This window comes from Muntiacus reevesi, chromosome 3, assembly GCF_963930625.1.
Source record: "Muntiacus reevesi chromosome 3, mMunRee1.1, whole genome shotgun sequence".
Taxonomy (NCBI): Eukaryota; Metazoa; Chordata; class Mammalia; order Artiodactyla; family Cervidae; genus Muntiacus; species Muntiacus reevesi.
The window spans coordinates 129,941,515-129,967,769 of record NC_089251.1 but is presented as its reverse complement, the minus strand read 5'-3'; the positions used below and the strand labels follow the sequence as shown (position 1 = coordinate 129,967,769).

Below are 26,255 nucleotides of genomic sequence, written 5' to 3'. Positions count from 1 at the left end.
AATACACTCCGGGCAGTCGGAGGCGGTGAGTTAAACAGGGGAGGGAGGGCGGCTTGCGGCCGTTTCTAGGCAACCGCCGACTCCGGGTCCTTAGATGGTCCTGATGGCCAAGGGACGGTTCGGAAGTGCCCTTAGGAAGCGCCTATGGGCGGCCCACTGTCTCGCCCACACCCCTGAACCTCTCTGTTCTCCGAACCTCTGACCAGTTCTACCGAGTAAAACTGGTAACAATGTGAGTCTAAAGAGACCGGCAGTGGGGGGTGGAGAAGAACGCTAACTCAGGCAAAGTACGAAGGCAGCTAGAAGGGGCGGGGCTGAAGGCCAGGGCCGGCGTCCCTCGGCCTGAGGAGCTTGAAGCTCCTAGGCTGCGGGTAAGAGAGGGGCTCCTGTCCGCTGAGCGCGCGGGGTGAGGGTGCTGAGGAGGGTGGCAGTGGCAGGAACTTTGGGGTGGCTGGAAGGGGCGGGGTCGGTGGGCGAGGCTGGACGGAGAGGGGCGGGGTCGGCGGGAGCGAGGCTGGGCGGAGGGGGCGGGGTCGGGGGGCGGTGAGGCTGAGTGGAGAGGGCGGGGCCGAGGGGAGAGGCCGTGTGAAGGGGCCTAGGGTCGGGTGGGTTGGGCTGGGTGGACGGGGTATGGGTCTCGGGGTTGGGTGGGAACGAGGTTCAGTTGGGGGGCAGCAGGAGAAAAGGAAGGAGAACTACAGGAGGCGGTCTGCTCCAAGATATCATCTTTTCATCCACTGCACCGTACCTTGTTTATGAGACCTGGATTGTTATGATAAAAAAAAAGAAAAGGCAAGGCGGCTAACGTTCCCCTTTCTTCCGTGCCCGAGCCAGGCCTCCCAGATGTGTGGAACTGTCCCTGGAGCTGTAGCCCTTCGTCACCATCTCTACTTCCTTCCTTCTGAGGGATCCTGAAATCTCTGTCATGGAAAAGTACCACGTATTGGAGATGATTGGAGAAGGATCTTTTGGGAGGGTGTACAAGGGTCGAAGAAAATACAGTGCTCAGGTGGTGAACAAGGGGGGACATCTCTTGGGTGGGATTCCACACTCTGAACCCCAGTGGAGTATGGGACCAGAGCAGTGACCTGTATTCCTAAGACACTGACTCCTTCATATTTATGGAATATGAGCTGTGAAATTGCCTTACTTGGGTTCAGGTCATAGCTCCACCACTTTCTAGTCTTAAAACTATAGACAACTTACTCAACCTTTCTATGTCTCAGTTTTCTCATTTATAGAATGAAATTAAGAACAGTGTCTGAATGATGGGGTTTGAGGATTAAGTGTGATGTCACACTGAATCACTTGACACAGTGTCTGGTACCTAGCAAACAACAAATTATTGTTATGAGTAGTAGTAGTGTCGGGGGCTTCCTGGGTGGCTCAGACTGTAAAGAATATGTCTGCAGTGCGGGGACCCAGTTTCGATCCCTGGTTTGAGAAGATCTGGAGAAGGGAAAGGCAACCCACTCCAATATTCCTGCCTGGGAAATCCCATGGACAGAGGAGCCTGGTGGGCCACAGTCCACGGGGTCTCAAAGAGTCAGACACGACTGAGCAACTAACACTTCCATTTACCATACAGGAAGGTATAAACCACTTGAGCTCTAGTCTACCCTCTTCATTTTTCCTTCCTTCCCTTTCTCCTAAATCCCTTAAACCTTGAGTTCTTTATCCAGATCAGAACACCTCTCCCAGAATCCACCAAAAGAATCTAACTGGTAAAGGTGGTATCCTCCTAGGGCAAGAGGCAGGGGAAGCTGGGGTAAGGTCAGTTGGAGGGTACCCATGGAGGGTACCATTGGTAAAGTGGAGTGGGAGACTAGCAAAGTACAGTGGGATTTGCTCTCAGACAATCTAAAGTCAGCTTTGGAGCCCTGAGGCTAATGTTTCAATAGCGCGATTAGGCCTTGACTCTTGACCTTACCACTGACAGGTGGTGGCCCTCAAGTTCATTCCAAAATTGGGACGCTCAGAGAAGGAGCTGAGGAATCTGCAACGGGAGATTGAAATCATGCGGGGTTTGCGGCACCCCAACATTGTGCATATGCTTGATAGCTTTGAGACTGACAAAGAGGTATGCTTTGGTTTGGGCGGGGGGTCACTTCTCCCCAAGAGCAGGGGTCCCAGGAATTTCCCAGCCTCAAAATGCATACATTTGGAGCCATCAGCAGCACTGCCTATTCCCTGCAGGTGGTGGTGGTGACAGACTATGCTGAAGGAGAGCTCTTTCAGATCCTCGAAGATGATGGAAAACTTCCAGAAGACCAGGTATTCCCAGCTGAAACTTCTCCTGCCCCTGACCTCTCCTCAGCTTAAGGACTGTAGGGAGAGCTGAGAGTCTCTATTCTGAAAACTCCTGAGTAAAATATAAGAGTCTATGTGTATATGGAGGTAATGTGGTATGACAGTAAAGTATGTGAAAACCGGAACCCAAGTTCTCTGAATACAGAGATTAGGTCAGATACTTTCTAGCTGGGTCTTCTTGGGCAAATTAGTTTAACCTCTCTTTATTCAGTTTCCTCATTTTAAAATGGAAATAATAATAAAGTCTACCTCATAAGGCATTAATGGGAAGATTAATGAGTTGATTCATGTAATGTGTTTGAAAAAGCACCTGACAAACACTAATTCAATAGTTAGCTATTATTTTAGGGAGCTAATATTATTCCTGTTGTTAGGCACCTTTAGGAAAGAAGTCCAGATGTGGTGGTACCAGAGAGGTAGGAAGGGATAAGAGTTGTGGTTAAGGCAGGATTCACCACCAAGACACAGTGGTTAGCAGTAGGTTGAACACATTCTCCAGCCATATTCATTCCAGGGATTTCTGTGTACTCTGGCAAGTAGGCCCCCATCAGGACTTCCTGTCACAGCATTCTGCTTCCTTCCAAACAACCATCGTTATTTGTAAGTCATCACCTTGTTTATTTTATCCGTCTTGTTGTTTGTCTGGCTACTTCTCTTGGGACAGGGACTTCGTCTTATGTAATAACAGTTAATATATATGAATGCTTACTAAGTGCCAGGCACCATTCTGAGTGTTCTATCACTTTACATGCTTGAACTCATTTAAATCCTCACAATGATCCTATGAGACAAGTAATATCATTATTGTCACCTTATCAATAGAAGATGAATCTGTGAGGCACAAGATAATTTGCCTGTGGTCATGCAGCTGGTCAGTGAGACTCAATGTATTTTCCTCAAACAAATGAATAAACAAATGAAAGACAAGAGCTGAGAAAGATATCGTGTGATGCCCTGGCAGCAAGGCAGGGACGAGGCGGTCATGCCTCCAGTCCTCTCAGGGTGGAGTCCTGGGGCTCCCTTGGCCTCCCCGTCCCTCCTCCCACCTGCCTGTTTGACCTGCAGGTTCAGGCCATTGCCGCCCAGTTGGTGTCAGCCCTGTACTACCTGCACTCCCACCGCATCCTCCACCGCGACATGAAGCCTCAGAACATCCTCCTTGCCAAGGGTGGTGGTATCAAGCTCTGTGACTTTGGGTGAGGAGCCTGACCTTGTGTCGCCACTTCCGGTTTTGCAGGGAGGCTTGTACTGTATGCTGGACTTCCCTGGGCCTCCTTTTAGAACCTGAGCTGGAGAATGGGATTCCCGCTGGGTCTTTTAGAAGGCGTTCTCTCTGTTCAGGTTGGGGCGATCTCACACAGTAATAGTTAGCAGTGAGCAGCTCTAGTTTTGACTGAATATCTTCTCTCCATGTTCATTCCATCATCTCCTTGCAGGTTTGCCCGGGCTATGAGCACTAACACGATGGTGCTGACATCCATCAAAGGCACACCCCTCTACATGTCCCCAGAGCTGGTGGAGGAAAGACCTTACGACCACACTGCGGACCTCTGGTCGGTGGGCTGTATATTGTATGAGCTGGCAGTAGGCACCCCACCCTTCTATACCACGAGCATCTTTCAGCTGGTCAGCCTTATTCTCAAGGACCCTGTGCGCTGGCCTCCCACCATTAGTCCCTGCTTCAAGGTAATGGATACTGACAGATTGCTTTTGCATCAGAAATCTGTCTCTGTCCTATTCCCTTTTCCACAGTTTTTTTTTTCCATAGCTGGGGTTGCACTTCACAGTTACTGAATTAATGCAGGAGCTGGGGCAAGCTGCCTTGCTTTTGTACTGCAGGGGCTTATTCTGGGAGGGTGACCTAAGGTCTGCCAGTCCTGAGAGTCTGCCAAGTGGTCCTATATCAAAAGGAAGAAGAAATTTCAAAATCTCAGAAACAGTTACTGGTCCCTTTACACACTCTCTATTCTCCTAATTTCCTATCAGATGCAATGTCTGAATGATTTATAGATTTGCCAACATAGCCGTCAGTCCTCTTCCTGAAAGGAACAATCTTTAGATATTCAAATGGCCAGAGCTAGTGGAACTAGCTCACTGATTAGGAGCAGAGTATAGAGATGGTGCCTGTTCATTGCAGTTAAATCTCAGTAGGCCAGGGAGGGAGGAAAAAGAGTTGACCCTTTTTATTTCAAGGGTCTGATTTGGGCCTTCAATAAAGTCTAAATGCAGCCTTCTCCTAGAGTAAAATTTCATTATAACTTTCCTTTATTTTAGCTAAGATGAAAAGAGACAAGTTTCTCCCAAACCTGTTTAGTTAAGGAGGCCCAAAGAATGACCAAAAAGAATCTGAACAAAGGAGGGACTTCTTTGGTGGCCCAGTGGTTAAGACTCGGCCTTCCACTGTAGGGGGCATGGGTTTGATCCCTGCATGGCGAGCATGCGATAAATAAATGTGTGTGTGCTCAGCTTTTAAGACATGTGCTGTAAGAATGCACTCTGGGCACTTCCCTGATGGTCCATTGGTTAAGAATCTGCTTTGCAAGAAAAAAAAAGAATCTGCTTTGCGATGTAGGGGACATAGGTTGGATCCTTGGTCGGGGGACCAAGATCCCACATGCCATGGAGCAACTAAGCCCATGTGCCATAGCTAGAGAGTCTGTGCTCCACAACAAAAGCTCCCAAATGTTGCAACTAAGACCCAACACAGCCAAATAAATAAAATACGTTTTTTAAAGTCTTGGTTGACCAGTTCTGATGAGTTTGAGAGCCTATGGAGAAGTGCAGACTGATGGGGTATCCTTTCTTTCCACAGAACTTTCTTCAGGGACTCCTCACCAAGGACCCCCGGCAGCGTCTGTCCTGGCCAGACCTCTTACATCACCCCTTTATTGCTGGTCGCGTCACCAGTGAGTCCTTAGGGTTCCCAGGGCTCTTGCACTTCTACCCAATATAACCCCTGGCCCCAACATCTGGATCCAACGTATATTCTTTACCCCTTCAGCTTGAATTTTCTGTTTAGCCTTTTGCATGACCCTTGCACTTCCCTTGCAACCCCCTTCCCTCTTTGTGTCTTTATCAAAAGGGCCTCTTTGCACAGAAGCCTGAAGATGCTGCCATTGTCTCTGGCCAAGTGGAAACAGTGGCACAGCTCCAGTATGATTATGTGTTCCCTCTTCTCTTTCTGTAGTACTAACCGAGCCAGCAGGCCCAGATTTTGGTACCCCATTCACCAGTCGCTTACCCCCAGAACTTCAGGTCCTAAAGGACCAACAGGCTCATCGACTGGCCCCCAAGGACAATCGATCTCACTTATTGCGGCAAGCTTGTAAACGTATGGCTGAGGAGGCCAAGCAGAAGGTGAGTGGGGCAGAGGGGTATGTGTGACCTAGCCAGACTAGTGACTGGAGAAACTAGAGTAGGAGGGTGACTTTCTAGGGTTGGGAATGGGCTTCAAATGGAATTCATAGTGTCTTATGGCAACCAGATAGTTCTGACTCAGTGTCTCCTGCCCATTTCCTGCAGAAACACCAGAACACAGGACCTCCCCTTGAGCAAGAGGATAGGACCAGCAAGGTGGCTCCTGGCACAACCCCTCTGCCCAAACTCAAGGACACTCCTCAGGAACCAGGCCTCTTAACTGGGGTTGTAGCCTCAGAAATGAAGAGCAGCTGGGCTGAGTGGGGTGCTGGAGAGGCACCCCCTGCACCTCGGTGAGGAGGGTAGAGCCCAGGATCTGTAGGATGATGTGACTTGCAGAGCTTTGGCTCCAGTCAAAGCAAATGCAGCATGGTTCCTGTCACTCATCACTGCCTAAATGTGGACAGGGCCCTGGGAGTCTAAGTTTTGGGTTTTTGAATTCTGATTCCAGATGCTTTCCTGATTTTATCAGGAAGCATGGGAAGTTTCCTTTCTCTATGTCTCGGTTGTACATTAACTGAAAACTCCAGACACACGGAAAGATTATTTGAGTTGAGAGCTCCAGGGGAAAACCACCAAGGTAGATTTGAAAATAAGATTCACAGTGGGAGGGCAGTCAAAGATATGTGTGTAGTGAACATATGCTGTCCTGGCCAGATCCTAGAAGGTCTCCTCTTGCCAGTCCTCTATGGCTTTCCATTCCTACGCTGGACCTAGAGGGAAGGACAAGTTAACCCTAAACCTCACAGGTCTGGTACTCATCCTACTCCCTGCTTCCTCTGGCAGGGAAAACTGGATCACCCAGGACTGTGAACGAGCGTTCCCAGAGCTGAGGCCAGAGGTGATGGGCCAGCAGAGCCTTGATGCAGTGGATCTGGAAAATGAGGTGAGCCCTAGAGGCTCCTCTTGGCTTTGTCCCTGCCATGGATGTTATGTCTTAGTAGCGGTTTTCTGGAACAGTAATTCCCAACTATCTAAGGATGAGTCCCCTTGTGTTAAAAACTGCTTCCTTCTTATTCATAGATTTTAATTGCATAGTGTGTGAACATTTAATTATAAAAAATTGGAGTACATAAGTAAAAAGGAAAGTCCCCTTTTGAGCCTTATCTCAGTCCCGAGGTATCTGTTTCCTTCCAGACTTTCTGTGCGTTTATACATATGTATGTAGCCACATAGAATATATAGTTTGGCTGTTTTTACATTACTGAGTCCAGACTGTAGGTATTGTTTTGCCTCATGTATCTCTTACCATATGATCTGTTGTAAAGATTTTTCTGCATCTACTTCAATCTTTTGTTTTTCTAGGGTTTTAACTTTTTATTTTGGAAAGGTTTCAAATTTAAAGAATAACTGTGAAAATAGCACCAAGAATTCCTATATACCCTTTTACTCAGATTCACCAGTTGTTGAAATTCATTTTAGAGTGAGTTGCAGATATGCCCCTTCATTGCCAAAGACTTTAGTGCATATTTGCTAAAAGCTAGGTGATGTACTTGCACTACCTCAGTACAATTTATAGAAGTCAGAAATCTGACATTGATATGATTTTGTTCCTTAATCTACAATCTGTATTTTGATTTTCCCAGTTGCTCCAGTAATGTTTATAGCAAAAACACATTTTCCCCCTGATCCACAATCCAGTCCAGTGTCATTCATTGCATTTAGTTGTTATACTTCATTAGTCTCCTTTAATGTGAAATAGTTCCTACTTTTTCTTTGTTTTTCATGATTGACAGTTTTTAGGTGCCCAGGTCAGTTATTTTGTAGAATGTTCCTCAGATTGCTACTTCCACATGGTTAGATCGAGTCATGCATTTTTGGTAGAAATGGTACATGAGTGATGCACTGTCAGTACAATCTTTTTTTTTTTTTTTTTTTTAAGATTTGCTTTGCTTATTTTTGGCTGTGCTGGGTCTTTGTTGCTGCATGCAGGCTTTCTCTAGTTGTGGCAAGAGAGGGCTACTCTCTAGTTGCAGTGAGCAGTCTTCTCATAGCGTGGTGGCTTCTCTTGTGGTACACAGGATCTAGGGCACATAGGCTTCAGTAGTTGTGGCATGTAGGCTTAGTTGCTGCACGGCATGTGGGATCCAACCTGTGTCCCCTGCTCTGGCTGGCAGATTCTTAACCACTGGACCACCAGGGAAATCCTAGTGTTTTTAATAACTTCTTAGTGTGCCATGGATGTGCCATGATTTATTGTTCCCTTACTGACTAGCTTTATGATGTTGTTATTATAAACCATGCAGTGGACATTTTCCTAGATATCTCTTTATGTACACATGCTAGTGTTCTTCAAGAGACTTTTCAAGACCTCTCACATACTGCCAACTGTGTCTTTTTAAACTGATGGCTGAAAAAAATACAACTGTGCCAAAGGAGTCACTGACTTTTTGCAGTTACTTCATGATTCCCTGGGCTTCCCGAGTAAAGAATCTGCCTGCAATGTGGGAGACCTGGGTTCGATCCCTGGTTCAGGAAGATCCTCTGGAGAAGGGAATGGGAACCCACGCCAGTGTTCTTGCCTGGAGAATCCCATGGACAGAGGAGCCTGGGGGGCTACAGTTCCTGTGGTCACAAAGAGTCCAACATGACTGAGCAACTAACACTTTCACTTTACTTTCATGATTCCCCAGGGTGGGAGCTATTGCCTCGAACCTGACACACTCCTCTTGACCTCTTTCTCTCCCTGCTGCCTCAGGAGCAAGACAGTGATAATGAGTGGCAACACCTGCTAGAGACTACCGAGCCTGTGCCCGTCCAGCTGAAGGCCCCTCTCACCCTGCTGTGCAATCCTGACTTCTGCCAGCGCATCCAGAGTCAGCTGCATGAGACTGGAGAGCAGGTAACCGGCAGAAGGATACCCATGGGTGGGACTGGAGACTGTTTTCACAGATGAGGTGTTAAAAAACATTAATCAGCATAAGGAGAAATTCCCTTTCCAATTTTCTTTCACTACTGTCTGTTTAATTCAGGTAGGTTCGGTAATTTCTTCTAGTATACAGAAAGAGCAGACCTTGGGTTTCTCTTTCTAAAGGGAAAAAGGATTCTTCAGAACAAGAATAAGCAAGCTTTCAGCTGTAAACTTTTTAGGCATTGACTGCCAAGAGGGAAAAAAAGGGAGGATATCATTTAACTACTTCTTCTTTTTTAAAGATTTTTTTGATGTGGACCATTTTTAAAGTCTTTATTGAATTTGTTACAGTATTGCTTCTGTTGTTTTATGTTCTGGTGTTTTGGCCAGAGGCATGTGGGAGCTTAGTTCCCTGACCGGGGATTGAACTCACACTCCCTACACTGGAAGGTAAAGTCTTAACCACTGAACTGCCAGGGTAGCCCCATAGCTACTTCTCTAGTGAGAGAAAACACATTTCTACAAAATTTTTGACATAATTAAAAATATAGATGTAACAATTTATTATACTTTCTAATACAACTATACTAATGATCACCATAATTCAGTTTTAGAATATTTTCATCACCCCCAAAAGGTAATCCCTAGCTATTTACAGTTAATCATCATTCCTACTCATAGCACTTATAAGGAGATTGCTTTCTGTCTCATAGATTTGTCTTTTCTGACATAAACGTGTTCATACAATAGATAGTATTTGGCTCCTTTCTCTTAGCATAATGTTTTTTGAAGTTTCATTCATGTTGTAGCCTGTATCAGTACTTAGTTCCTTTTTGTTGCTAATTAGTATTCTATTGTATGTATATATCATGTTTTTGTTTATTTGTTCCACAAATTGATGGAAATTTGGGTTGTTTCCACTTTTTGGCTTTTATAAACAATGCTACTTTGAACATCCATGAGGAAATCTTTGTGTGAACATATATTTTCTGTTTCATTTCTGGAAAAGGTCAGTTTTCATTCCAATCCCAAAGAAAGGCAGTATTCAAACTACTGCACAGTTGTACTCATCTCACAGGCTAGCAAAGTAATGCTCAAAATTCTCCAAGCCAGGTTTCAGCAGTATGTGAACCGAGAACTTACAGATATTCAAACTGAATTTAGAAAAGGCAAAGGAACCAGAGATCAAATTGCCAACATCCACTGGATCATAGAAAAAGTAAGAGAGTTCCAGAAAAACATCTACTTCTGCTTTATTGACTATGCCAAAGCTTTTGACTGTGTGGATCACAACAAACTGTGGAAAATTCTTCAAGAGATGGGAATACCAGACCACCTTACCTGCCTCCTGAGAAATCTGTATGCAGGCCAAAAAGCAATAATTAGTCCTGGATGTGTAACAATGAACTGGTTCCAAACTAGGAAAGGAGTACATCAAGGCTGTATGTTGTTACCCTGTTTATTTAACTTCTGTGCAGAGTAAATCATGCGAAATGGCAGGCTGGATGAAGCACAAGCTGGAATCAAGATTGCCGGAAGAAATATCAATAATCTCAGATATGCAGATGACACCACCCTTATGGCAGAAAACAAAGAGGAACTGAAGAGCCTCTTGATGAAAGTGAAAGAGGAGAGTGAAAAAAGTTGACTTAAAACTCAACATTCAGAAAACTAAGATCATGGCATGTGGTCCCATCACTTCATGGCATGTGGAGGGGGAAACAATGGAAACAGTGACAGACTTAATTTTCTTGGGCTCCAAAATCACTGTAGATGGTGACTGCAGCCATGAAATTAAAAGACTCTTGCTCCTTGGAAAAAAGCTGTGACAAACCTAGATAGCATATTAAAAAGCAGAGACATTACTTTGCCAACAAAGGTCCTTCTAGTCAAAGCTATGTTTTTTCCAGTCGTTATGTATGGATGCGAGAGTTGGACCATAAGGAAAGCTGAGTGCCAAAGAACTGATGCTTTTGAACTGTGGTGTTAGAGAATACTCTTGAGAGTCTCTTGGACAGCAAGAAGATCAAACCAGTCAATCCTAAAGGAAATCAGTCCTGAATATTCATTGGAAGGACTGATGCTGAAGCTGAAACTCCTATACTTTGGCCACCTGATGCGAAGACCTGACTCATTTGAAAAGACCCTGATGCTGGGAAAGATTGAGGGCAGGAGGAGAAGGGGACGACAGAGGATGAGATGGTTGGATGACATAATTGACTCATTGGTCATGAGTTTGAGTAAGATCTGGGAGTTGGTGATGGACAGGGAAGTCTGGTGTGCTGCAGTCCATGGGATTGCAAAGAGTTGGACATGACAGAACAACTGAACGTTTAGTTTTGAAATGAAATGATTTTTTCATTTCTCTTGGGCCTGTGCACAGGAGTGGAATTACTAAGTCAGATAGTAAATTTATGTTTAAGAAACTGCTAAACTGTTTTCCAAAGTGGCTATACCGTTTTGCATTCCCAGCAATGTATGAGGGTATTCATTTCTCTACATCTTTGCCAACATGTATTCAGCTCAGTTCAGTCGCTCAGTCGTGTCTGACTCTTTGCGACCCCATGAACCGCGGCATGCCAGGCCTCCCTGTCCATCACCAAATCCCGGAGTTTACCCAAACTCATGTCCATTGAGTTGGTGATGCCATCTAACCATCTCATCCTCTGTCGTTCCTTCTCCTCCTGCCTTCAATCTTTCCCAATATCCTATCCCTCCCAACTTCAATCTTTACAAATGAGTCAGCTTTTCACATCAGGTGGCCAAAATATTGGAGTTTCAGCTTCTAAATCAGTCCTTCCAATGAACACCCAGGACTGATTTCCTTTAGGATGGACTGGTTCGATCTCCTTGCAGTCCAAGGGACTCTCAAGTCTTCTCCAACACCACAGTTCAAAAGCATCAATTCTTCGGCACTCAGCTTTCCTTATGGTCCAACTCTCACATCCATACACGACTACTGGAAAAACCATAGCCTTGACTAGACGGACCTTTGTTGACAAAGTAATATCTTTGCTTTTTAATATGCTCTCTTGGTTGGTCATAACTTTCCTTCCAAGGAGTCAGTGTCTTTTAATTTCATGGCTACAGTCACCATCTGCAGTGATTTTGGAACCCAAAAAATTAAAGTCAGTCAACATGTATTATTATCTGTCTTTTTGAGTGTAGTCATCCTAGTGAGTGTAAAATAGTATCTCATTGCTATTTTAATTTGCATTCTGCTAATGACTAATGTGAGCATCTTTTCATTTGCTTACCAGACATTTGTATATTTTCTTTGGTGAAATATCTAATTATTTCCTTTGCTTATTTTAAAGTTGAGTTCTTATTGAGTTGCAAGAGTTCTTTATATATTCTGGATACAAGACCTTTATCGGATGTGCAATTTGCAAATTTTTTCTCCCAGTCTTAATCTGTCCTTTTATTCTTATGTCTTTTGAAGCACAAAGGTTTTGGATTTTGAAGTCCAGTTACCATTTTTTCCCTTTGTGGATTTTGCTTCTGATATTATATTAAGAATTCTTTTTTTAAACCCAAAGTCTTAAAGATTTTCTCCTATTTTTTTTTAAACTTTCCAGAATTTTAGCTCTGACATTTATGTCTCTGACTCATTTTGAGTTGATTCTTATATATATTTTGAGGTAGGGATCTAAATTCATCTTTTTGCATGTGGATATATAATCACCCCAGCACCACTGGTTGAAAAGACTCTCCTCTTACCATTGCATTGTCTTGGCACCCTGCATCTCTCGTTTGGCCCCTGCATGTCCTCCTTGTGTCAGATAATTTTTCAGTGGGAAAGGAGGTTAACAATTCTGCCTCCAGGGTAAGACTTTCTGAGTTGGAATTCCAGCTGAACTACTGTGTGTGTTTATTTATGGCTGTGCCGGGTCTCTGCCAGGCTTTCTCTAGTTGTGGTGAGTGGGTACTACTCTTGGTGGCAGTACGAGGGTTTCTCATTGAGGTGGCTTCTCTTGTTGTGGAGCACAGGCTGTAGGGTGCATGGGCTTCAGTACTTGCGGCTCCTGGGCTCTAGAGGAAGGGCTCAGTAGTTGTGGCACATGGACACAGTTGCTCCTCCTGGGAGGTGGGATCTTCCTGGACCAGGGATCGAACCCATGTCTCCTGCATTGGTAGGAGGATTTATTTACCACTGAGCCACCAGGGAAGCCCCCTGTGTGTGATTATTGACTGTTTACTTAACCTGTCTGGAAGCTTCAGTCTCCTTATTCATAAAGTTGGTAGTTGTATTTACAGTAACGCAGAGTCGGACACGACTGAAGCAACTTAGCAGCAGCAGCAGCAGCAACTAAGGTTATTGTAAAGATTGAGTAAATAAGTGAGCAGATTTAGAACGATGAGTGGCATATTGTAAAGTACTTGATGTAAATGTTAGTCTTCTTTTGAAAAATAACCTTTTAAAAAATAACCATTTAAATATAGTACTGTCCTTAGCTTATGAGCTGTATGAAAATAAGTAGTGGGCTGGATCTGGCCTGCAGGTCACAGTTTGTTAACCCCGGAGGTAGAGCTGAATAATACTGTTTTGTCTATGTGGAGTTGAACAGCACTGTTTTGTGCCCATTGTTTTTAATTTTCAGAAATGTGTGTGGTTTCATTTCATTTTATTTTAAGGTGAAGGGCTGGAGAAGGAAGGGAGTAGATAGAAATGGCCACTAGGTCCATCCCTGACTGAGGGGGGACCCCGCTCCCCCTTAGTCCCCTCTACGTCAGGGGCCCTGGCCACCTGTAGTCCCCTTTCCTAGTGCACTTTCCCTGTTTCTCTCTTCTCCTTCTCTGGGTTTTAGATTTCCAAAAAAAAGGAGTAAGAACACTGGATCTTCTTTGTCAGCGTCTTGGGGACACTTGGTTGCTGTGACTCTCTTTTATCTCTCAAGACACAGATTACTGTCTCTTTCCCTCGTGTCACCCAGATCCTAAAAGGCGTCCTGGAGGGTGCTCCCCGCATCCTTCCTGCACTCCGGGTCCTGAGCGGTCTCCTCTCCAGCTGCAGTGACTCTATTCCTTTGTATTCCTTCTGCCGTGAGGCCGGGCTTCCCGGGCTGCTGCTCAGCCTCCTCAGACACAGCCAGGAGAGCAACAGTATCCAGCAGGTAAGTGCCGCCTCTCAGGACTGACCGGCATTTCTTCTCTTTGCATTTCTTTTCTTCCAACTGCCATCTCTATCGGCCCCTATGCCCTTTCTTTCTCTTCTTCCTATCTACTTAGTAGATTACGAGTTGCAAATTCTCTTGCCTTCCGAGGCCAGGCAGATAATGTCATCAGGGGAGTAGACCGTGTATAACTGTTTGAATAGCAGGAATGTGAGGAATTGAGGTCCCGTGCCCAGGCCCATCCAGCTCACTGTTGCTCGGTGGGAAAATGGGCTCATGGTGCCACATCCTCCAGTTTTCTAAGAGAAGCTGGATTTCCAGACTTTTCTGTGTAATTTCTCAATATTCAGAGCTTAACTCACCCATGGGCACTACCCTGTAAATGGTCATGGAGACGATCCGAGGGAGAGCTCAGGTTGAGTCTCAACATCCATCTGCCCATGCTGTGTCCCGCTGCAGCTGAACCGAGAGGCTGGGATGCAGAAGTGTTTACTGGGGCCAAGGCTCGGGTGGCTGGAAGCGCACTCTGCTTATGAGTGTTAGTCTTGAATGTTTTTAAGGCATTTGGAAGAGAATTTGTGCTATTTTGAAAAATAGAACCTGCTACACTCCAAAATGCTATTCAGACCAAACAGGACACATTTTGGGCTGTTCATAGCCTGTTGGCCACCACTTGTGACCTTGAGATCTCCTCTCTCTGTCTAAAGGTTCTCTTCACTCTGTCCCTTTCTGTTTGGTCACCTAACTGGATCTCTGACCCATTTTTCCCTTGGTCTTTGTTTCTGTCCCCTGAGTTGCCCTAACTCTCTGTCCTCTTCCCTGGCAGCAATGTTGGTATGGGGCCTTCGTACGGGACCTGGTGGCTGTGATTCAGGCCTACTTTGCCTGCACCTTCAATCTGGAGAGGAGCCAGACAGGTGACAGGTGGGATGAGAGGCAGTCTTGCGCTGTTGGCCAGTTTGGCTTCAGTTTTTACCCCATTTCTTCCTCTCTCCTTTAGGAAGAGGCTGAGTAGGGAGAAGCCATGATTTGTGACAGGTTTAGGGGTCAGCTGAGTGACCTCTCAGAGTCCAGCAAGTCCTTTTAAGGACCTTGAGTCACCTCCAAATTTGCCCACAGAATTTCAGGTTCTAAAGGTCAGCGTTAGTCACCATACACTGAATGGAAGGCTCAGGGTGGGAATAAGCTAGAGAAAATGGCAGAGAAGAGGCCTGGAGGTGTGTATGTGAGACTCTGTATGTGTGAGAAGAGAGAGGGAGAACGTTCTGAGGTGTTCCTTTGCAGAGATTTTCCTACCCGCCATGAACTGACTCATTCTCCACATGTGGGCATTTAATAGAGAGATGAGAAGAAACCAGAACTCATTTTTTCCCAGCCTACAGGTATTTCAGGAGGCCGCCAGCCTCTTTCTGGACCTGTTGGGGAAACTGCTGGCCCAACCAGATGACTCTGAGCAGGCTTTGTGGAGGGACAGCCTTATGGTAATCTGCTCTCCCTTCCAGATTTCTCTCTCTGTTTTTCCCCGTGTTCCTCCCATTCTCTTTCTCATGACTATATCAGGTTAGATCAGGTAATACAACAAACGTTTGTTACCTGCCAACTATGTGCCGTATACCATCTGAGTTAGATGTTGTCTGTATCTTCAAGGGATCAGGGCTAGTCTAGTAGGATAAATGTGATAAAGGACAACAGTGTGAAAAGTACAATAGAAGGACTTCCCTTGTGGTCCTGTGGCTAAGACTCCAGGGAACTAGATCCCACATGCTGCAACCAAGATGGTACAGCCAAATAAATAAATATTAAAATAAAAGTATACTAGAACTTCATATAAAACACAGAAGCACCACTGAGGAAGAGTCACACTACCTGCAGGGTCATAGGAAAAATCTTTTTTTGGCTTTACCACACAGCACGCAGGATCTTAGTTCCCTAGCCACGGATCAAGCTGGGGCCCCCCTATAGTGGAAGTGTGGAGTCCTAACCAGTGGATCATTGGGGAAGTCCATAGGGTCATAGAAGAAATCTTGAAGAAGGAAATAATCTCTGCTAGGATTTTAAGGATGCCCAGAAGTTTGCCAGGTGGATGAGAAAAGGAAGCAGGGAGGACATTCTAGGCAGAAACAGTAATGTATACTAAGGTGCAGAAGCAGTATGCAGTGTGACCTATTAGGGAACCACAAATAGAAGTGATTTCTTCTTGAACAGACTTACAGATCAGCTAGTATTCTCAACCTTGTTTGTCCTACAGACTAGCAACCTAGATAGGTCATCTCTCCTTGACTCTGCATGTGAGGGACAGGAAGGGAGGATTGAAACGGAAAATAGCCAAGTTCTGACTGGTCTCAGAAGAGGCGGTTAAGAGAGGAACATGTGCAAGGAAGGAAACAATTGTCTGATTAGTTTCAGACTGGCAACTGGGAGCACAGATGTGGTCTGCAGTCCTACCTCCAGCTAGCAGTCCATTCAATCTCTTCTAGTCTGGGAGCCTGTCTTAATATCCCGTATCCTTTCTGGTCAGGAAGCTGTTAATGTCTAACCTAAATTTTGGCCAGTAGTGACTTACATTATTGGTCAGTACTTCTCATATGTCACTGTGCAGTGAGTTGCATGGGGAGTTTGGAATAAATTCTGAAGACCGGGTTGGGAAGGACCGATGAATCCCCAGGAATTCTTATACTCAGGGTCCACGATACTACTTCGAAAAATACCATTTAGGGAGCAGCTGATCAAAATAGAAGGATTGACGCCTAAAATTCCTGTTCCCAAACATGAAGGCAATTACTCTGCAGTTTCTGTGTGAGGAATACTTAGAATTCAACAACTAGTCTCCCTGGATTTTCCTCTTCCTTTCTCAGGTTCTCCGGGAACCCTTGCTCCTTACCCTGAGTCCAGTCTGGTTTCTGATGTGCTAATGTGAACCCTGCCTGTCTTTCCTAGTGCTTTACTGTTCTGTGTGAAGCCATGGACGGGAATAGCTGGACCATCTCCAAAGCCTTCTACTCTAGACTGCTGTCTACACATCGGGCTGTGTTGGACGGGCTCCTTCATGGCTTGACAGTTCCACAGCTACCTTTCCATAGCCCCCCAGGTAACGGGAATGGGGAGGGGAGGTTCTCTTGAGTGACTTGTCAGCAGGACCAGCCCTGCTCTTTATCCTGCCGGTTGCCTAGAATAGTGTCTGCCATTTAGCGAGTATTAAGTAACTATGAACTGAGAGAAAGAAGAGAGAATCTGAAACAACCCATGCCTTCCTGCATTCTTTGCCTTTGTCACAGGCGCCCCCCAGGTGAGCCAGCCGCTGCGGGAACAGTGTGAGGATCTGCCTGGAGCCATTTCTTCAGCATTGGCAGCCATGTGCACCACTCCCGTGGGGCTGCCAGGCTGCTGGGAAGCCAAGGAGCAGGTCTGAGCTACAAATTTTTTTTTCAATTTTTATTTTAAGTTTTATTTATTTATTTATGGCTGCGCTGGGTCTTGGTTGCTGCATTCAAGCTTTCTGTAGTTTCAGAGAGTGGGGGCTACTTTCTAGTTGCGACGAGTGGGCTTCTCATTAGGGTAGCCTCTCTTGTTGCAGGACACATGCTATAGTGTGGGGATTCAGTGATTGTGCTGCATGGGATTAGTTGCCCTGCTGCATGTGGGATCTTCCTGAGCCAGGGATCAAACCCATATCCCTTGCACTGGCAGGCAAATTCTCAACCCACTGGATCACCCGGGAAATCCTGAACTACAGTTATTTGTTCTTGTTGTCGCTGTTGCCAGGGTTGGGGAGGTTGGCCCCAGTGTCTCAGAAAAGCAGAAAAGTAAGCTTCTCTGCCTGCCTTTACTCAGTACTTCCAGAAGCAGATGCTAACCACTAGGTTTGGGCCACTTGTCGAACATGATATAGCCAGAATCCCAGGGCCCTTGGCCAGCTGATTGAAGAGCTCCATGACAAACTGTCCATGTGGTGGGGTGGCTGATCTGAAGCCACCAGTGATGCTTGCTCAAGGGTTTAGGGTTCAGATTTCCTGCTGCCTTTTTGCCAGCAACTCTGTACCCGCCTGCAGTGGGACTTAGCTTGGCCTTGTCTTTTGCTTTTCCACTGAGCATGAAGACTGGGGATAGAATGAGGTCTGAGGTTCCTGGTGAATCTGGGAAAGAGTGGCAAGCCAAGGGGTTAAGAGTCCTGATTAGTTGGAGATATGAGAGGAATAGAATTGAAATAAAGGGAACGGGATTGAGTCTTCAGGTATGTCTCCACAGATCTCTCAGCATCTGGCTGATCAGCTCACCAAAGACAGCAACCACCTGAGGTCATCCCTCATCTCTGCCTTGCAGCATCCCATCTTGTGCCTACCCCTCCTCAAGGTACTGCCTGCCCAGAACTCTTGGCCCCTCAGATTTCTTTTTTACTTCCAGGAATGAGAAAGGGAGAGAAAGAGACACTGAGAGAAAGAGAGATGAGAGACACCCCTGCCACTGCCCCCCGGAGAGGAGGACCCCTTTCTGCTTTTAATCAGTTCAGCTGAGATGGCCCAGATGTCAGCCAGTCCTCACTAGAACTGAGTTGTGTCTGCATCTCAGTCTCTCAGCAAGAGGTGGACGCGGCCTGAATTTCTCTGACCCCTAGATCTGTCGAGAGGCTAGTCTGCTTTCAGCTGAGCCTTCCAGTCTAGGACCTGCTTCCCTGACCAACTCCTTCCCACACTCCTTAGGTTCTCTACTCCTGCTGCCACGTCAGTGAGCGCTTATGCCATCTTCTCGGGCAAGAACCCCTGGCCTTGGAGTCACTGTTGAAGTTGGCCCAGGGCAAGGTAGGCCAGTGGCACAAGTGGGCATCTCTTAGGGGTCCTACCATCTCAATCAGAGGACACTCTGATGCCTTGGGTTTCCTTTATAGGTAAAGGTAGTGGATAGGGAAGAGTCTACTGAAGTGACTCTCTACCTCCTCTCCCTTCTTGTCCTTCGTCTCCAAGATCTGCCTTCTGGGTGAGTCATAAAGTAGGGTCACCCTGACATGGATACCTTCCACCCATGTAGGTCACCCTGACATGGATTATGGGGAGTGACACCATACAGCCTGTCCTTGGGAGGGACTATGACAGAGTGAAGGTTTCTCTGCAGAGAAGAGACCTAGATTCCCACCAGCTCTGTGCCCTGGAGGTGGACATGCAGCTTTGGTGGAGAGCGTCATCCAAGGGAGAGGGCAGGTCACTCAGCAGCCTCCTTTCACATGGCTGCATCCCTGATGTATCTCCTTATTCCAGAATGGAGAAGCTAGGCAGTGAGATTGCTACTGTCTTTACACATTCGCACGTCGTCTCTCTTGTGGTGAGTTCTCAGCCTTCATCTTCCTCCCCTTTTCACCGTATCATCCCACCTTCTGGGAGCAGGAGAGTTGTTTCCTAATGTGCAGCTGTTTGTGAGGCATTCTTCTGGAGACAGACACCCTCTCCGCCTGTCCTGAGTACCATCCAGATTGGGACATTCCTCCTCCTCATCTGACTCTCCACAGAGCGCATCAGCCTGTCTATTGGGGCAGCTTGGTCAGCAAGGGGTGACTTTTGACCTCCAACCTGTGGAGTGGATCGCTGCAGCCACACATGCCCTGTCCGCCCCTGCAGAGGTGAGTCCTACCAGCGCCGAATGCAGACATGTGTTTTCTCTGAGTCAGATAAGGTCTGTGTTCAGGGAGAAAAGCCTGAAATTCCAGTAAGCCTGGAGGGAATCCAGGAGTCTTTCCTGTCCTGTCCTTCTGCCCTTGGATGATAGGTCCCTCTGAGCCCTGACTGTCGGGGCTTTAGACTTGTTGTTAACACACAGGACCTCTGAAGAGGGAGGAAGAGGCGTCATCTTTCCCCCTCCTCCCCTCCCTCTTGCTCTCTTCCTCAGGCTCTGGCACTGGCCTCCTGAAGGATCTCTACTCTCTAGTGTTCTTCTCTGATGCCAAAGTGAGCTTTCTTAAAGGAAAACCTGCCCAATTGCTCAGCCAGTCATTATTTCACACATAAATATGTATTGAGTACCAGGCACTAGTCTTGCCTATATGGATGGAGCTTGTGTAGGTCCTCAGCAGCTTCCCACAGTTCCTGGGTTAATGTCCACATTTGCTAGCAGGCTATACAGAGCTCATCTGTTACCCCTGGGCTGTGTAATCCTCCTCTACAAAAGAGTTCACATTTCAAAAATTCACTGTGGCCCTTCATGACCTGTCTTTTATATAAGCTGTGCCTTCTCCCTTCCTTGTCTGCCTTTGAAACTTTGAATCACATCCGTTTCCTACCTCTAAGGGCAAAGTTAGCATCTCTACTATCCCACCTCCCTCTCCACAGCCCCTACCTCAGAGCCTCTTGCTCAATAAGTGTCTTCCTAAACTGTAGTTGTTTCTGTGGCTGGTTACCCTACCAAACTGCGTGTCTTTAGGACAGAGATAGTCATTGAATGAATAGGCAGGAACCAAGACACAGAGTGGTAAAGAATCTGCCTGCCATTGCAGGAGCTGCAGGAGATGTGGGTTTGATCCCTAGGTCAGGAAGATCCCCTGGAGGAGGAAATGGCAACCCACTCCAGTATGCTTGCCTGGAAAATTCCATGGACAGAGGAATCTGGCAGACTGCAGTCTGTGGGGTCCCAAAGAGTCAAACACGATTAAGCACGCTGTGCATCCATCCATCCAAGACTCCTAAGTTCAAAAGAACTCTCCCCACTACTCTGGGCCAAAGAAGAACTCCTTTTGCCTGACTTGGAGTTGGCTGCGCAGGTCTGAGTGGTCAGCTCGCCCCTCTCAGGGATCTGCTCTCTTCCTGCCTCTCTCTACCAGGTCCGGCTGACTCCACCTAGTGGCTGTGGATTCTATGACGGCCTCCTCATCCTTCTGCTGCAGCTCCTTACCCAGGTACAGCTGCATCCCAGGATGTGTAGGAACTAAGGAGAGAGAAACTGGGCACCTTGGGGGGCCACTGGCCAAGAGGAAGGAAGAAGCCACACAGTCACCTCCCCTCTCAGACTACCAGTGATGGCCTTAGATTGGGCCCATCTACCCCAGTACAGACCCTTTAAGGGGAACCATTCAGCTGCCTCCCTTGGGATTCAGTGGAAAGAAAGCTGTAATTGCCTGGTTTCCAGTAAGCATACACATGGGTTGAGAGGTCGGGGGGTTAAGTTGTGATAAGAGAGGAAACTGAGACAACAGGGAAATCCTAGGTGGGAAAACAGACAGAATTGTTTCTGGGACTCTCCTTCCTCATAGATCAGGAAGAAGAGTGAAAAAAAGGCATTTTGACTCCTGACTTGGCCCTCCCCCTTCTCCCCTTCTCAATTTTGGCTTTAGCAGGGGAAGGGTAATCCAATAAGGGACGTGGCCAGCTCAGAAATGTGGACCGTTCTGTGGCACCGCTTCTTCATGGCTCTGAGGCTCCCCGAGGAGGCATCTACACAGGAAGAGGAGGTGTCACTGTCTAGCCCACAAAGCCCAGAGCCAGACTGGACGCTGATCTCACCCCAAGGTATCTCACTTCCGACAGCGTGGCTCCTTTTGTCTGGCCAGTGTACTGATCCGTCTTCAAGAGGAAACAGCCTGGAACTGGGTTGGCCCATGGAGAGGGCTACTAGTGCTGCTGCCTTGGGAGGGGATGGCAGAGTCTGCGCGGGAGCTGCTCAAAGATGGGGAAGGGATCAGGGAACAGGTGGTGGCCCTGAGAACCATGGGGATGCAGGGGCATCTAGGCCTCTTGCCTGCTCCACTGGGTCTCCACTGTTGGTGTTTCCAGGCATGGCAGCCCTGTTGAGCTTGGCCATGGCCACCTTTACCCAGGAGCCCCAGTTATGCCTGAGTCACCTGTCTCAGCGTGGAAGTATCCTCATGTCCACCCTGAAGCATCTGCTTTCGCCCAGCTTCCTGCATCACCTGGGTCAGGCGTGAGTTGAAAATTTCAACTCTGCTATTATGGGTGGGATGGATGGGGGGAGGCAGGAGAGAGAGAGCTGACAGCCTGAGCTGTGAGGCAAGAAATGTGATTACTGAGGTTGGGGAAGGAGTGTTGGGGGGAGAATGTGGAAGGCTGGGTGAGCCAGACCGAGTCTGTCCTTCCACGCTGCCCTCCTTTAGGCCACAAGGGTCTGAGTTTCTCCCCGTCGTGGTGCTCTCTGTCTGCCAGCTCCTCTGCTTCCCTTTTGCCCTGGATGTGGATGCTGACCTCCTTGAAGGTGTCTTGGCTGACCTCACAGACTCAGAAGTCACCGCCCACCTACTGCAGGTATCAGGGGAGCCACCCAGGCAGGAAGGTGGTCAACCTTGTGTCACATTCACTTCCTGGCAGCTCTAGGGCTCTCCCAGGTCCCTGGAGGCATACAGCATCTGAGACTGGAGTGGAGGAGCATGCAAGCCTGAACAGAGGCATGTGGTTGGAACTGGGCTGATGACTTTCTCCATCAGTCACTTGTCTGCATTCTCTTGATTCTCTCATCCTGGTCTAGGCCCTGGAGACGCTGCTCCTCAGCCAGGAATCACTTCTCTGGCAATTGTTGGCACTAAGCAGTGAGTGGGTCTCTGAAGGCAGAGAGACTGAGGCCTTGCAGACCACGGTCTGGCTTTGGGAAGGACATGTTCTCCCAGGCTCCAGGTGGTGTCTGTCTCACGTGCGGTGCTGTGACCCAGGTCTTCCAACCCTCTGTGGTGTTCTCTGCAGAACTTGGCTTCTCTCTCCCCCAGGCTTTGGGCTATTTCTAGTAACTTCTCAGCAGTGCATTCTCCCTCTCCCTGAACTGTTTTGCCTGCACCCCTCCCCCTTCTTCAGGTCTGCTGTCACCATCTCCCTCTGACACAAGTTGAGCTGCCCATCAGTCTCCTCACACGCCTGGCCCTCTCGGAGCCCGCTTTTCTCAACCAATTTGTGAACACAGTGGCTGCCTCCCCTAGAACCACCATCTCATTCCTCTCCATTGCCCTCCTGGGTGACCAGCCTCTGCTGACGTCTGACCTTCTCTCTCTCCTGGCCCACGCTGCCCGGTTACTGTCTCCTAGCCATTTGTCTTTTATCCACGAACTCCTGGCTGGCTCCGATGAATCCTATCGGCCCCTGCGCAGCCTCCTGAGCCACCCAGAGACTTCTGTGCGGGCCCGTACTTACGGGCTCCTGGGACACTTGCTCCAACACAGCATGGCCCTGCGTGGGGCCCTGCAGAGCCAGGCAGGACTGCTCAATCTTCTGCTGCTGGGGCTCGGAGACAAGGACCCTGCTGTGCGGCGTGGAGCCAGCTTTGCTGTAGGCAATGCAGCCTACCAAGCTGGTCCCCTGGGACCTGCCCTGGCAGCCGCAGTACCTGGTATGACCCAGTTGCTTGAAGATCCTCAGGCTGGTATCCGGCGCAATGCTGTATCAGCTCTGGGCAACCTGGGGCCTGAGGGTCTGGGGGAGGAGCTTTTACAGTGCCAAGTGCCCCAGCGGCTCCTGGAGATGGCCTGTGGAGACCCCCAGCCAAATGTGAAGGAAGCTGCCCTCGTTGCTCTCCGCAGCCTCCGACAGGAGCCCTGCATCCATCAGGTACATCCCAGGGGACATGTGAATCACCACGACAGGGCTGTTTTCACATTTTTTCTGAGATAATTTTTAGGGAATTGGGACGTCTGGAAACCCAAGCTGCCTCCTTCTCTGGGAGCAGGAAACTCAGGAGGCATGACTTGGACATGAGTTTTTCACCCAGTATCTCCCACCTGGAGATGGGAAGGGGCCTGAAGAGGGCTCCATTTGGCTTGGCAATGCCTGGGCTGTCAAGGAGCAGCATTGCTGTCTTCTGGAGGCTGTGCAGGAGAGGGGGAGGGAAGACTAGAAGTGCTGAGGCATAGAGTCGTTTTTTTCTGAGGGCCATGAAGATGCAATCTTTTTTAGCGCTTAACCATATGAAAAGTACCATGCTAGGCATTTTACCTTTATTATCTGGTTTAAGCTATCCTTCTCATTTGGCAGGCAATGAAACTGAGGCACAAAGAATTTAATCACTTATCCCAGTCACAGAGCTAACATGTGGGATTGGGCTTTTCAACTCGAGTCTGAGTCCAGAGCCCATGTTCTTTTTGGTTATGCCATTCGGGATACCAGATCTTAGTTCTCTTCCTGATTGAACCTGTGGCTCCTGAAGTAGAAGCTTGAACTCTTAACCACTGGACTGTCCCTAGAGCCCATGCTCTTAACCACTGCTTTATTCTGTTGGTTTTTTTTTTTTTTTTTTTTGCTCAATTTTCAGTATATAAACAGCACAATTGAAAATCACACATTTACCTGTGATAAAGTTGTATGCTATGTGTGCTTAGTCGCTCAGTCGTGTCCGACTCTTTGAGACCCCATGGACTGTCGCCCTCCAGGCTCCTCTGTCCATGTGGATTATCCAGGCAAGAATACTGGAGTGGGTTGCTGTGCCCTTCTCCAGGGGATTTTCCCAACCCAGAGATTGAACCCAGGTCTCCCACATTGTAGGCGGATTCTTTACTATCTGAGCCACCAGGGAAGCCCATGATAAAGCCAAACCCCCAAATTATAATAGCTCCATGTGGTGGCATTTGGGCAGTTCTTGCAGAAGAGAAGTTTTAACAGGATGGTGATGATATATACTACAGAATTTTCTGTAGTCTGCGTGGGAAAGTAATAAATGGGATTTTTGGTGGTAATTCACACTGGCCTAGATCCATGGTTGGGAGTCTCACCTTCTGGCTGCTGCATTTATTATCTCTTCCTGGGGACAAGTTCATGGGTCCTTTGGTGCCTTGGTCTTATGGTCTGTGACCAAAGAGAATGGAAGTAGTCTGGTCCTATGGTTCCTATCTTCAAAGTCTGTCTTTTCCCACATAATCTATTTTGAATCCCTGAGAGCTCATATTCTTTTGTTTTCTTTTCTAGAGTGGGAATTGCTGGGCCAAATGAGAGTACTCTGCATGTCGTGTTTTGTCATCTCTCTCTGTCCCACAGGTGCTGGTATCCCTGGGCGCCAGTGAGAAATTAGCCTTGCTCTCTCTGGGGAATCAGTTACTCCCACACAGCAGTCCCAGACCTGCCTCTGCCAAACACTGCAGGAAACTCATCCACCTCCTGAGGCCAACACATAGTACATGACCCCAGCTTCCTGGGGTCCAACCTTCGTTGCCCTACTGTTGCCAATCCTTCCTTCTACTCAACAAGCCACCTACTAAAGAGACTGAAACAGACAAGCCGCCAATTAGCTGATTTGAGAACGAGAACCTAGAAGAGATTTATGTATAAAACTCCTCCTTTCCCCCAGATTCAGGATGATTTTAACCAGTAAACTTCATGATTGTTGGTGCCAGAGGAGACGTGTTTCTTCTCTACATCAAAGGGTCTTTTCTCCAATAGTGTGCCTTTAAACCCCAGGGACATGCTTCCAGGACACCTTCTGCCTGAGAGGTTTTCTTCCTTTCTGGAGCTCCTGAAATCTTCCCAGCAGGTTCTTTTATTTAGACCTTATTTTCATTGCCCATTGTCTGTATTTGTATTTTGGCAAAAATAACATGTTTTCTAGAGACCACCATAATTTCTTCCTATCCAGATTATTTCATTTCAATTCAACATATTCATTTGTTTTTAAATTTATTTTAAACACTTATTTATTTTTAATTTATTTATTTGGTTGTGTCGGGTCTTGGTTGCAGCACACAGGATCTTTTTTTTGGGATGAGCAGGTTTCTCTAGTTGTGGGGCGTGTGGGCTCAGTAGTTGCAGTGAGCCAGCTTAGTTGCTCCAATGCATGTGGGATCCTAGTTCCCCAAACCAGGGACTGAATTCATGTTCCCTGCATTGGAAGGCAGATTCGTAACCACTGGACTACCAGGGAAGTCCCTACATTTATTTTTTTTATTGAAATATAGTTGAATTACCATGTTGTATTAATTACTGCTATATAGCAAAGTGACTCAGTTATATATGTATGTATATATGTATTCTTTTGCTGGGAAAGATTGAGGACAGGGGGAGAAGGGGGCAACTGAGGATGAGATGGTTGGATGGCATCACTGACTCAATAGATACGAGTTTAAGCAAACTCTGGGAGATAGTGAAGGACCAGGAAGTTTGGCATGCTGCAGCCCATGGGGTCACAAAGAGTTGGAGATAATTGAACAACAGTTCTTTTTCATATTCTTTTCCATTATGGTTTATCACAGGATATTGAAGATAGTTGCCTGTGCTATATAGTGAGACCTTTTTATTTATCCATTCTATATATACAGTTTGCATCTGTTAAGCTCAGACTCCCAATCCAGCCCCCTCCCATTTCAGGAGCTCGCCCAGGCCCCTCCCCACTTGGCAACCCCCAGTCTGTTTTCTACAACATGTATTTATTGAGTCCTTTCTATATGCCAGATACCATTCTAGGCATTGGAGGTAAAACAGTGCTTGTTTGTCAGAGACTTTCCATTCTGGTCAGGGAGGTAGAGAGCTTATTAAACTGAGTGAATTGTTTAGTATGTATGTAGGATTGTTTAGTATGTAGGAATGTGATAAAAGCTCCAGAGAAATGTAAAGCAGTAAGAAGGGGATGAGGAGAGCTGAGTTGGATAGCCGGGGTAGGCCTTA

The 26,255-nt window shown here is 47.1% G+C and overlaps 1 protein-coding gene across 5 annotated transcripts; it reads left to right on the top strand.

Moving 5' to 3' along the window:
* The first annotated feature begins 117 nt into the window (after positions 1-117).
* STK36 (serine/threonine kinase 36) lies at positions 118-25,287 on the top strand. Of its 5 annotated transcripts, none has more exons than XM_065930552.1 (27): positions 118-232; positions 835-1,009; positions 1,940-2,080; positions 2,197-2,274; positions 3,376-3,506; positions 3,747-3,996; positions 5,123-5,216; positions 5,498-5,667; positions 5,833-6,020; positions 6,514-6,613; positions 8,426-8,569; positions 13,513-13,692; positions 14,519-14,616; positions 15,068-15,173; positions 16,630-16,780; positions 16,968-17,095; positions 17,938-18,042; positions 18,390-18,488; positions 18,575-18,663; positions 18,942-19,005; positions 19,190-19,300; positions 20,495-20,569; positions 21,005-21,179; positions 21,444-21,591; positions 21,782-21,929; positions 22,470-23,216; positions 24,636-25,287. In XM_065930552.1, exons 2-27 carry the CDS (start codon positions 926-928, stop codon positions 24,777-24,779), a joined length of 3,948 nt encoding a protein of 1,315 aa, XP_065786624.1. In that variant the 5' UTR covers positions 118-232; positions 835-925; the 3' UTR covers positions 24,780-25,287. The 5 variants fall into 5 exon arrangements, with proteins under 5 accessions (XP_065786624.1, XP_065786625.1, XP_065786622.1 ...); XM_065930553.1 differs by lacking the exon at positions 118-232 and adding an exon at positions 327-371 and having other exon boundaries at positions 835-940; XM_065930550.1 differs by lacking the exon at positions 118-232 and adding an exon at positions 327-371.
* Positions 25,288-26,255: the final 968 nt, after the last annotated feature.

Coding starts and splice junctions, on each gene's coding strand:
- STK36 (XM_065930552.1), top strand. CDS start 926: ATGGAAAAGTACCACGTATTGGAGATGATTGGAGAAGGATCTTTTGGG. Junction 8,570..13,512: donor TGCATGAGACTGGAGAGCAG/GTAACCGGCAGA, acceptor CGTGTCACCCAG/ATCCTAAAAGGCGTCCTGGA. Junction 21,592..21,781: donor CTGCATCACCTGGGTCAGGC/GTGAGTTGAAAA, acceptor GCCCTCCTTTAG/GCCACAAGGGTCTGAGTTTC.